This window comes from Magnolia sinica, chromosome 9, assembly GCF_029962835.1.
Source record: "Magnolia sinica isolate HGM2019 chromosome 9, MsV1, whole genome shotgun sequence".
Taxonomy (NCBI): domain Eukaryota; kingdom Viridiplantae; phylum Streptophyta; class Magnoliopsida; order Magnoliales; family Magnoliaceae; genus Magnolia; species Magnolia sinica.
Window position 1 is genome coordinate 83,461,242 of NC_080581.1, and position 12,143 is coordinate 83,473,384.

Below are 12,143 nucleotides of genomic sequence, written 5' to 3' on the forward strand. Positions count from 1 at the left end.
GAGCAGAACGGATGGTGGAAACTCTGTGATCTCACATTCTGAGCCAATTTCGAGCCTCTTTAGTGCGACACATGTGATTTTCTTGAATCTCGGCTGTATAAAATCATCGATCTCGGTCCCCTAGAGTCTGTCCCTTTAGATTAATGATTCCTGAGCGTAAATCCATGGTTTTATCATCCTTTTCCAGTCCAAGCTCATACGTACACTCTGCATCACAAACACGATTTAAACCAGGCCGTTAAACAGTATCATGTTTGTAAATCCAGGTAAAAACTGGGGTCTGATATGCAATATTTGACCCTCAACACAACTCTGGCAGAGAGCATTGGGCAGCGGTGAAATGGATACTGCGGTATCTAAGAGGCTCATCCAGGTTGAGCTTATATTATGGTGACGGTAAACCTGTGTTAGAGGGTACACAGATGCAGATATTGTAGGTGACATAGACTCCAGGAAGTCTACATCATGTTCACATTTGCAGGAGGAGCAGTCTCTTGGCAGAGCAAACTATAGAAGGTCATAGCATTGTCGACGACAGAGGCCGAATACATTGCAGTCACAGAGGCATGTAAAGAGAAGCTTTGGATGAAGAGGTTCCTACAGGAACTTAGCCTGAAGCAGGAGGAGCACGTGGTTTATTGCGATAGTCAGAGTGCTATACACTTGAGCAAGAATCTAAGTCAGCATTCCAAGTCGAAGCACATAGAGATTCGGTATCACTGGATCAGGGATACTTTGGAACAGAAGGTGTTACAGCTTGAGAAGGTCCACACGGACGATAATGGGTCAGACATGATGACCAAGGGTTTGCTCAAGGGCAAGTTTGAGGTTTGTAGAAACTAGGCTGGCATGATCGATCGTGAGCCTCGCTCGACCAGTCGTGGGTTGCACGACTCAAAGTCCAGTGACTTTGAGTTAATTTTCTCCAGGGCGCTCGACCGGTCATGGGAGGTACTCGACCGGTCGTGGGTGTGCTCGACCAGTGGTGGACTCGACACGACCAGTCGTAGTTACGCAGATTCGTTCCGCAATTTTGTGCGGATTTCGTTTCACAAGTCCTTTCGCAACTGGGATGCGGAAAGGAGTTTCCTAAAACTATAAATAGGGGTCCTTAGGGTTTTTCTAAGGGGATGAAAAACACAAGAGAGCTGTCAAAAGGTGTGAGAGAGAGAGAAAGAGAGAGAGGAAGCTTGTAAAAAGGAGGTTATGCTCGTGGAGGTTATCTATTGTGCAATTTATATCTCAGCGCTTCTACGTCCTCGTAATTGGTGAGATCTCTCCGTTTTTCTTTTATTCTCTTATTATTTATCCACTCCTGCGTGAGTGAAGAAGGTTGTAACGTTCTAGTGGATTATTGATCTGGACGAGGTCCCGTGGTTTTTACCTCTTTGAGGGTTTTCCACGTAAAAATCTCTTGTGTGGTGTGTGGTTGATGCTTTGATTTATTTCATTGCTTTATTATTCCATAATTCTGGTTTGTTCTGGAGGGCTAGATCCTAAGGTTTTGTGCAAGGCCCCCAACAAAGTTAATCTCAACCACCAGACTAGTGGTAGGGAAAATGGATGGCTCATATTAATCATTCTAGAAATGCCACGCCCATGCATCAGTGATCCAATTATATGATGCTGGGTCTCAATATGGATGGTCTATGTGCTGAAAACCCCCAATGTGCATCTGCCCATGCACATACTGCAGGTGGGCCCCACATTTTCAACATATTGGTTGTCTCCACTATGAACATGACTTGGGCTAAAGCATAGGCCAGATGTTCCTGAGAGAAATGGATGATAGGACAAATATGACCAATGTTCTGCAGTCAACATACATGAAGATTTAAGACAAGATTTAAAATTAAAATATTCCATTAAAAAAGTATATTAAGACAAGATATATGTTTGAAATATGTCTAGCATCAAATTCGGCCAGGGGATCAATGGCTATTCATTTTTGGCAACGAGATTAAATTCGAGCCATCCATTTGGTCCATTATAGATTGAGATCTTGCAAAAAGAAATCACTATTAATGCCTTTTTAATGCCATAATCCTAACAAGATTGCTTATAAACAAGTAAAATGAAATCAGCCCAAAACCACTAAGTGTAAAAAAACAAAATCACACAGAAGATAAGTTTGTGTTTGTTTCATCCCATTGTAGATAGACCATGTTTCAAGAACCTCCCGACGAACGGAGTGAATTTCACACATATAGCAAAGTGGCCCCTAAAGAGTTTGGGGTGTTTCACGAATGGCCCTCGTTTGAAACACTTCATACAATATGGATGAGTAGTTTCTGCATGAATATCAACTAAAGCAGTTTTTAGTCGACATACAACACACATGAACTGAAAATTTTGAATCCATACAAGAATTGCCAAAGAAGGGAAACTCATTTTAAGCGAAAGGTAACAAGAAGAAGAATTGTATTTCCATGTGAGCGAGAGAATGAAAAACGGAAGGGGGCTCTTTTTTTTTGGGGGACGCCGACTTGAGTGAATGGTCAAGTTAGGGGCTCTGTGTGGCCCACCATGATGTATGTCCTTTATCTATGCCTTCAATTCAATTCACAGAATTTTTTAGGGCTTTATCCCAAAAAAGGAGTCAAATAGAAGGCTCACATAGACCACACCACAAATCAACAAAAGGCACTTAATCTCCATTGTTTCCTATGGTGTGGTCCACTTGAGCTTGAAATTTACTACTTTTTCAAGCTAATACATTAAAATGATCTGTCAAAATGGATGGAAGGCTTAGATTAAACACAAAATTTGTGGTGGGCCCCATAGAACTTCTAAGGGACCATCAATTTGTAGCTTGGGCATGGTGGGGTAGGAGTATTTAGCTACGGATTAAATTCATATTAATATAGCTATGGTCTATATCCATATCGGTAGCTCTCTCTCTCTCTCTCTCTCTCTCTCTCTCTCTCTCTCTCTTTGTAGTGATCAGTGTGACTTCTGAATACATTACTGGGCACTGCATGGTTGCTTTTAGCTTTCCTTCTATTAATATAATGCCAAACTTATATTTACGAAAATATATCCATGGCTTTTCGAGATTAGCAATGCTGGATTTATTTAAATTTTACACCTAACTACTTTTAAGCTCTTGTAACCGCCCTTTGGGGCCCACCATGATGTTTGTGTAACATCCACTCTGTCTATCAGTTTTGTCAGATCATTTTTTGATGTAGCCCAAAAATGAGACAAATAAATCTCAAGTGGCCACACCACAAGAAACAATGGGGGATTGAATGGCTACCAGTGATACCTTACTGAGTCCAAATCATTGTGTATTGTTATTCTGTAGGTCCAGGTCTGGCTGAGTCCAAGTCATTGGTGTATTGGATGGACTGGCCTGTCCAAGGAAGCCCAGCCAGATCAGCTCAAAAGATGGGCCTGAAGCAACAGAAGCAGCCTGGTCCAAGGAAGTCCTGCCTGAGCAGTTCAAAAGGTGGGCCTGAAGCAACCCCAGACACTGCCTGTTGATAGCCCAATCTATGTGGCTGGAAAGTGTGGAATGGTAATGAGCTGGGCTGGCCTGAGCTGAGCCGGGCTGGCCTGGCCTTGGGTTTTATGTCACCATCAGGTTCAGGTCAAGGGTGATTTTGTCATATGGCCATTTAATGAAAACTTTCAGATGATGCACAAGCCGATGTCGTTAATTTATATCACCAAGCTGATGTCAGCTAAGCCCGTTCCCCTCCCCCAGCTGGAAAATACCAAGCACGAGAATCATCTGTTGTATTTCCTAGAGGCACTGGAGTTGTAGGCCCATCGCATCTCAAGGGATATTGACCAATGTGCAACGGTTTGTGAATTCTAGCTTGGGCTCAGAAAGTGCGCTGTTTCAGGAAGTGATTTGCATGAAGAAAACGACCTAATTTGTCTACTTGCAGAGTGGAGACATTGTGTGAAACGATTGAAGCTGAATTCTGTAATTTTGGTTGTTAAGAGGTTGAAAGAAAAGGATTTGTTTGCATAAGAAATTGGGATCTGGGACTTCATTTACAGTTCTCAACACACTCATTTTTAAGCTTCTAGAGGGATATTCTTTTTTATTCCAGACAAGCTTCTTTCTCCGATGAGAGAGGAATTTGAAATGGTAGCCAAACAGAAGATTGTGGCGCGTGTCTGAGCTTAATTCCATAATTTCCTTGTATCCCATTCCGACAACGTCCGTACAGCCGAGAGATGACAGGCAGGGGTGGCAGGGCATTGATGCGTTGATGGTTGTGAAGACTTTTGAACCCAAGACCATGCATTGGTATGAACAACTGACTTATAACAAAGGATTCAGTGCGATGGCATGATTTTTGTTCTCAAGATTGATAGAGAAATTTCTTTGGTAGTTTCTCAAAGGAGCATTGTTCTTCATATGTAATTTATGTAGATTTTGGAATTACATTGCTCCAAATCTCAATCAAGAAACGGTTTAGTTTCTGTTGAATCAAAACTGTAACATCACAATGTATTGAAATTAATGCAATTTTTTTCTTTGTCAATTGATAAGTAGGCCTTTTCCTTTTGCTGGTGAGGTGGTCTTTGGTGAAGTTAAGCTTATTGTGTCCAAGAAATTAAGGGATTGTTTGGATGTATGCCAATCAATGGAATGTGGGATAGATAGTCATCTCAACCGCATTTTGTGGGTGTGGGAGTGTTTGGCAAAACCATCTTAGAAAAGAAGCTTTTGATAATAAGAAAGAAGGTTAGGGACTAGGATAAGATCAACCTGGCCCTCTTCGGTCCTTAGTTGAGTCATGACTCGGCTGAGTCATCCTTATTTTTAATACTGACTTGTGGTGCCGAATCGTATAAGGGAATCATGCCCATTGAGGATGTAGAATATTGGATACTGCCCTTATAGCAACATTTGTACAGGCACGACGTGGGCCCAGCCTGTCAGAGATGAGGCCGAACATGCTATGCATGGCCCATCTTTGACAGTCTAGGCTCCACCATTCACATCCCATGTCCTGCCTGTACCAATGTCAGTGGAAGCAAGGGCAGTACAAAATCTGCATGGTTTGTTTATCCTCGTCTAAATCCGTGTAGATGGTGACCATGGAAAGAGGAACAAGAATTGCATGGTGACCCTGCCACCACAGATGTTCACGGTGACATGATGTGGTGGGATCTGAGTGGAACATGTGTTACTGTCAGGATGGGCCTGGTTGGGTACATATTCGATCTAACCATACTGACCCTGCCCATCGCGACCTGGCTACTGGTCGATGCTGTGGGCCCCACCATGATGTATGTATTTTATTCATGTTGTCCATTCATTTTTCCAGCTCATTTTAGTGCATGGCCTACAATAAGGTTTTAATGGTCAATCACCACAGTTTCCAGTGGTGTGGTTCACCTGAGATTTGGATCTGAGTAACACAAACCAGCAGTCTTATCGGGTAAGACCTAATCTGCTCCGGCATCTCACAAGGTCACCATACATATTGTGGTGTCAGGGTGAACACCCAATCTGAGTCCTGGAAATACCTTCATATGTGATCCACCTTAATTAATACTCTCTAAAATAGAGTCTAGTGTATTATTATTGGATGCATTGGGCCTCAACCTTTCCACTTTGGTTCATCTTTCAATGGTTTGATATATGTGCTTCAGCTATTGTGCAAAAAGATAAAAATTCTGATAATATATTAGAGAAATACATCGTTACTCTTGTAGAGTATGAAGGTGCCATTGACAATATGCAGGTTACTCGAAAATTGCATAATACAAACTAAACTGTTTAAATTATAGCTTTTCAATTAGATGGACCACCTATAAAAATCTAAGCTTATCTGATAGATGGACCCTATCCAGTTTGGCCCCATGAGTCACCCAGACGATTCCCCAATGACTCGGTTATGTCATGTATTGACTAGAGATCAGATAACAACTTGAACAACCGTAGTGCCAATAATATAAGGCTCAAGTACTGGAAATTGAATAATTAATACTCTGTTTAGCAAATTAACAAAACTAATTAAATGAAAGCCACAAGTATGAAATACAAAACTATATATCAATATATAGGTTTTTTTTTCCAGAAAGGTGGGAGCACACCACCTGTAACTTTGTTGATTTGATAAAAATGTGTACAAATATGCAGGGGGGCTCCACAAAAAGGGGACAGGCCTCACCTATTATATAGCCATCAACATATACTTGAATACATCAGATACAAAAATATAAATATCATCCTTCTATACGCTTCTATTCTCTTGAGTTCTTTCACTCCTCCTAGCTCCAATCCTCTCAGTATCGATGCATTAGAATAAATGCCCCACATGGAAAAATCAACATAAGCAATTTATCAATAAATATAGTGAATTCTCTCATTCCATTTGTCCAAAGTGCTAGAGTCCAAAAAAGGATTCCCATTCCCACTCCATATCCAACTCCAAAGCCAATCCAGATGGATCTCCAGTCATATTTGCTTTCCAATTGTGCCACTGGTGGTGATGCATGTGCCTCAACATGTTCACATTTCTTTGACAGTGGAATGCCACATAATCCCAAGTTCCCAAGAAAAGATTTGTTCATGAATGTATTGAATTGCTGACCTTGTGGTATGCTTCCAGTGAGGAGATTTTGCGAAAGGTCCAACACAGCAAGGAAGTTTAGCTTTGTCAGTTGCCAAGGGATCTCTCCTGATACATTATTATGTGACAGATCTAATGACTCAAGAGCTTTAATGTTTCCGAGTGATACTGGAATTCGGCCTGTGAAATGGTTATAGGATGCATTAAGCACAACCAATGACTTTAAATTCCCAACCGATTCTGGAATGTCCCCATGAAATTGGTTATTTGAGAGATCCACTACCGTAAAGGCAGTAAGGATCTTTACCAGCTCCATTTCTAGCCCTTTACTCACTATAGTCACTCTATCTTGATAGTATCCATTGATAAATGTTTTGCTAAGAAATTGAGATTGAGATTTGGTCTCCATCATTGCTTTCCAGCTCCTAAACATATTTGATGACAACTTACCTGTGAAGCTATTGTTAGAGAGATCAAAGATTTGTAATAGTGGAAATGTATGATTTGCTTGGGGGTGCCCAATGGTGCCATGAAATTTGTTGGATCCCAAGATGAGAATGTGCAACTGGGATAAATTTTCTATCCAGAAAGGGAAGGTATCATGTATTTGATTGTTTCCAAGGTTTAACACTTCTAGCTTCTTGCACTTGACCAAAGAACTTGGCACCTGTCCTTCCAATTGATTTCCATTGAGATCAAGTGTCTCTAGAGTGCACTCCTCTTTAAATGTTTGATGCAACAGGCCATGAAATGCATTTCCTCCAAGATTCAATACAATGAGAGAATCACTGATTTGACCCAAACATGGTGGAATAAAACCACTGAAGTGGTTGTGAGATAGGTCGAGGACTTGTAAGTAAATGCAATTGCAAATAAGTGAGGGAACTTCTCCACTAAAATGATTGCTTGAAAGTGAAAAAAAAATGGAAAATAGAGGGGGGATTGGAATTGAGCCTTTTAGCTTGTTAAAGCTTAGGTCAAGATATTGCAACGAGCTGAAAGAATGATAGAGAAATGGTTGCTCTAATCCCTCTAGAGCATTGTGAAAAAGATTCAAATAAAATAAAGAACTGTTTCCCAACTTCCATAGCCAGTTTGGTATTTCACCACTGAAATTGTTTGACGAAAGATGGAGTCCCTCAAGCATGGGGAGTTCAAAGATTGACTTTGGAATAAGCTCATTCAACTTGTTGTTCTCCAAGTTGATTGTCGATAGCAGAGAAGAGGATGGGTGGTGGAATTGGCCAAGTCGACCACTAAATTGGTTATCCTGGAGATACAGCGATTCTAATGATGGGAGTGAAAGCAATAATGAAGGAATAGTCCCACTGAGTGAATTGTTTGAAAAGTCGAGCAGTGTACAATTATGAAGTGCATTTCCATACAAAGAAGGGATTGTGCCGTTGAAATTATTGGAGTAAAGTTTGAGCTCTCTAAGCATTGTGAGTTGAAAGATTGACCTTGGAATGGGCCCCTCCAACTTGTTTTCATACAAGTAGATGATCTCAAGTAGTGAAGAGGAAGTGTTTTGGAACTCCCCAAGCTCACCACTAAATTGGTTTACTTGGAGATGAAGCTCTTGTAGTGATGGGAGTGAAAATAATGACGATGGGATTGGACCGCTGAAACCATTGCTTGAAAAATCCAAATGAACAAGCTTGTTGAGGTTGGCAAGAGAGGATGGCAATGGTCCGCTGAAGCCATTGTATGAAAGATCCAAACTAACGAGGTTGCTGAGGTTGCCAAAAGAGGATGGCAATGGTCCACCGAAATCATTGTATGAAAGATCCAAAGTAACGAGATTGTGGAGGTTGCCAAGAGAGGATGGCAATGGTCCGCTGAAACCATTGTTTGAAAGATCCAAATACACGAGTTTCTCGAGCTTCTCATCCAGGGTTTGTAGGTTTGGCAGCCTGAAAATACTCTCTGGAATTTTTCCATGCAATCCACAATCACCGAGAGCTAGTGAGGTTAAAGAAGAGAAGTTCCCTATGAAGTTAGGTACCACCGAAGAGAGATTGTTTCCACTGAGGTCGAGTTCAGATAGGAAATGGAGCTTGGAAAGGGAAGGATGGATGGGGCCTGATAGACCACAATACCTCAAGCTCAACTTGTGGAGATGAGGGAGTGCCGAGGATAACGCCAGTCCCCACTCACTGCCCTGCGCTGATATGTTTACCCAATCGAGATGGAGTTCTCTCAGACTTGAAAGGTTTTGGACGAATGCACCCATGTTCGGGATTTCCAGTTTCAGAGTATCGAAGTACAAATAATTGAGATATTGATTGTAAGATAGATCAAGGGACACCAAAGTGGTCAAGCGGGAGATTTCCAGCGGGATATGGCCATAAAAATTTGAAGAAGAGAGGTTGAGATGGGTCAAACTGGTGAGCTGCTCAAACCCAGATGGGATTGGAGAGGGATCAAACTCATTGGAAGCGAGGTTGAGCTTCTGCAGGCTCTGAAGACGAAAGAGGCTTACAAAATCAATCCGACCGTAGATACGGAGCTCACTGAGGTCGAGACTGGTCACGTGACCAGTGGCACCATTGCACGTGATGCCTTCCCAAGAACAGCAATCCCTGTTATCAGGATTCCAAGAGGGAAGTCCGGTCTTGCTGTACCTAGCAGAGAAATTAAAGCCCTGTTTCAGGTGGAGCAAAGCAGAGAAGTGATCTTCAATGCATTGGTGTTGTGTTGACAAGGCATTACTGTTGCTGACAGTGGCAAACACAAAAGAGGAAGAGAAAAGGAGGGAAGAGAGTAAGAGGAACCTAAGAATAGAGAATATGGGAAGTAGAAAGGCTTTATCAGGAAGAGAGAGGAAGAGGCGATCCATTTGCTTTGGTTGGGGGGATTTGAAATGGTGTAGGAAGAGAATAGCTGGGGAGGCATTATATAGGCGAGGTAGGAGGCTTTCCACTTCGTTGGCCAATAAAAAGACGCATACGTGCGAGAGATGAGGACCACTCATCACGCAATCGGTATCGTTGCTTTCTTTTCTTTTCTTTTTTTTTCTTTTTTTTTCCTTCTTTCTTTATTATTATTATTATTATTAGTTTTTTATGTTTTGCTTTTTATTTCGTTTTTTTAGTTCAATGAACGATCTAGGTCTTCTGCGGTGCAGAAAAGGCTAAAATCATGTTATCTAATAAGGCCCATTCTTGAGGTTATCTAATCTGTGAACCAGATAACCGTTTACTAAGGGGTCGTTTGGCACCTTGGATTGGAGGGGATTGGAGAAGATTAGAGGGGGTTTCAAATCCCCATCGTTGTTTGGCAGCATAAAGCAACTGGGATTGCCAATCCAGGGGGTTTTCAATCCCCTCTTTGAGGGGGTTTGTAATCCAAGGTGAGAGCTTGGATTACACCTAAAATCATTTCAATAGTTGCATGTATAAATGCATGTCACTGTACACTATCATTCTACTGGGCACATGGCCCACTAATGATGATCAGCACCGTCCAAACATTGTTCATGTAGATCAGCACCGTCCAAATATTGTCCAGCACCGTCCAAACATTGTCCATATCAATCAACGATTAAAAATCGTTGGTTAGTCACTCAGACATGATCTTGTGCTTGCGGTCCATCTAAGACTTGGAATTTCATCACTTTTAGACAAAACATATATTTTAGCGGGCTTATCACAACCATAGTGTCAAAAATTATATATCTCACTAATTGGGGATATTAAAGTTGATTTAGTAATTAAATTCAAACCCCCGTGAATATACCATGTATAGGTATTTTTGAATTAAAGTTGATTCACTCTCAAGGGTACCAAACACACCGAGAGGATTGCCAATCCAGGGGGTTTCCAATCCTGAGGGTTGCGAACCCAGGGGGTTCTAAATCCACCTCCCAAACAGGCCCTAATGTTTTAGCCTTTTCAGCCATCGATATGGATGATTTGGGCCCTTTACTTTATGTGCCATATTTTGTCAATTTGTACTGTCTATCCTAACCATTGATTGGGCTCTTTACTTTATGTGCCATATTTTCTCAATTCGTACTGTCTATCCAATGCTATGTTTGGTCCACCATGACATTTGTATCCATTTTGGAATTTTATGTTAAGACATGAGACAAAAAATTAGATGGATCTAAAACTTAAATGGATCACACAATTGGAAACGATGGAATGGGTTGCCTACATTCAAACCTTTTTAGGCTCACTTTAATATTTTTATGCAATCCAAACTATTAATAAAGTGACCCAAATGGCCATAAAGTCTTTAAAATAAGAATGAACTAAAAAAAATAAAAATATTAGCGTGATCCAAAGCTTCTACAGCCCCATGAGTGTTTCAACTGTAGGTGTGTGATTCCGATTATTTTTTGTCGTGTGGCCCAGGTAAGCTTTGGATCTACCTCATTTTTAGGCTCATGGCATGAAATAATTTGGAAAAATATTTGAACAGTGTAGATATCTCACAAACATCATAGTAGCCCCCATAATATTTACCCCATCCAAATCCCTCTTGCGCATACGTGGCTTCCCTCGAGGCAAAGGGCGAGCTAGGCCTTTTTTAGTAAGCAATTTTCTGAGCGATTGGCATTATCAGGAGGTTACGTTGATCAGAATATCCAATAAAATGATGCACACGTGTGAGAGATGAGTACAATTCATTAGGCACTCGGTCACCTTTTGCTAAGGTGTTTTATCTTTGTTCTTTCCTTTCTAATTATTTTTTACTTTTACATTTTTTTCATGTCATGTTTTGATTTTTTATTTTTATTTTTTTTCGTTTTTGTTCCCCCATTTTGACAAATGGTACTCTTTGCAGTCCACCATGGATCGATCCAGACCTTCTGCGATGGGCCCCACCATTGATGAAACCAGATCATCCTCCCAGTTGTGATCGATTGAAACATATTATCCAATAAGGCCCATCCTTGGGATCTGTCTATGGTCGGGCTAGCACTGTTTACCGTCTATACCAGTGATTTGGGCCCTTTACTTTAGGTTACATATTTGTTCAATTTATATAGCTTATTAATATGATGTCAACCATTGATCCGACGTTAGACATCTTGGATGATCTAGCATCAAAGAGAGAAAGAAGGGACGCAATGGGCCTGAGCCTTTGAGACAAAGCTTCACAATTACTGCTTCTCCAATCTCACTCGTGTGCTTATTTTCTAATAATTTAGGCCATCTAGCAAAATATGTGAGGCAGATTAATTCTACAGCCGTGTGTTTGACATGTGGAAGGTTTATATCCTCAAACATAGAAACCATGGCATTTCCCACCTCAGGTCGGACACATTATATAAAAACAAATGAATGGCTACAAAAGAATAAATCTCAATTTACTTTGTACATGCCGCCCCACCTAGAGAGCCACATTGTCTGATTTTACGGTCAGAAGATCTAGTCATCATTTCCAGCATTATGAAATGCTCAGATCCCATGCTTACCGTTGAAAACTGTTGGAAAGCCACACAAGTTTTGGATCAAGCTGATATTTATTTTTAAGGATGTTGAATCTCCACTGTTTCCTGTAATGTGGTCCACCTTAGAATTGGATCTGCCTTATTTTTTGGCTCAAGCCATGAAATTGGCTGAAAAAATAGATGGTCAGCGTGGATAAAAC

The 12,143-nt window shown here is 41.0% G+C and overlaps 1 protein-coding gene across 1 annotated transcript; it reads right to left on the reverse strand.

Moving 5' to 3' along the window:
• Positions 1 to 6,255: 6,255 nt before the first annotated feature.
• LOC131255269 (receptor-like protein 7) lies at positions 6,256 to 9,381 on the reverse strand. Its single transcript, XM_058255962.1, has 2 exons — positions 7,625 to 9,381; positions 6,256 to 7,330 (listed from the first exon to the last, which is right to left on the reverse strand). The coding sequence occupies exons 1-2, from the start codon at positions 9,379 to 9,381 to the stop codon at positions 6,256 to 6,258; spliced, it is 2,832 nt and encodes a 943-aa protein (XP_058111945.1).
• Positions 9,382 to 12,143: the final 2,762 nt, after the last annotated feature.

Bases quoted from the DNA above. Each gene is read 5' to 3' on its own strand.
- LOC131255269 (XM_058255962.1), bottom strand. From the start codon at position 9,381: ATGGATCGCCTCTTCCTCTCTCTTCCTGATAAAGCCTTTCTACTTCCC. The intron at 7,331-7,624 runs GTTGGGAAACAG...GGGTCAAATCAG, and splicing joins ATACCAAACTGGCTATGGAA to TGATTCTCTCATTGTATTGA.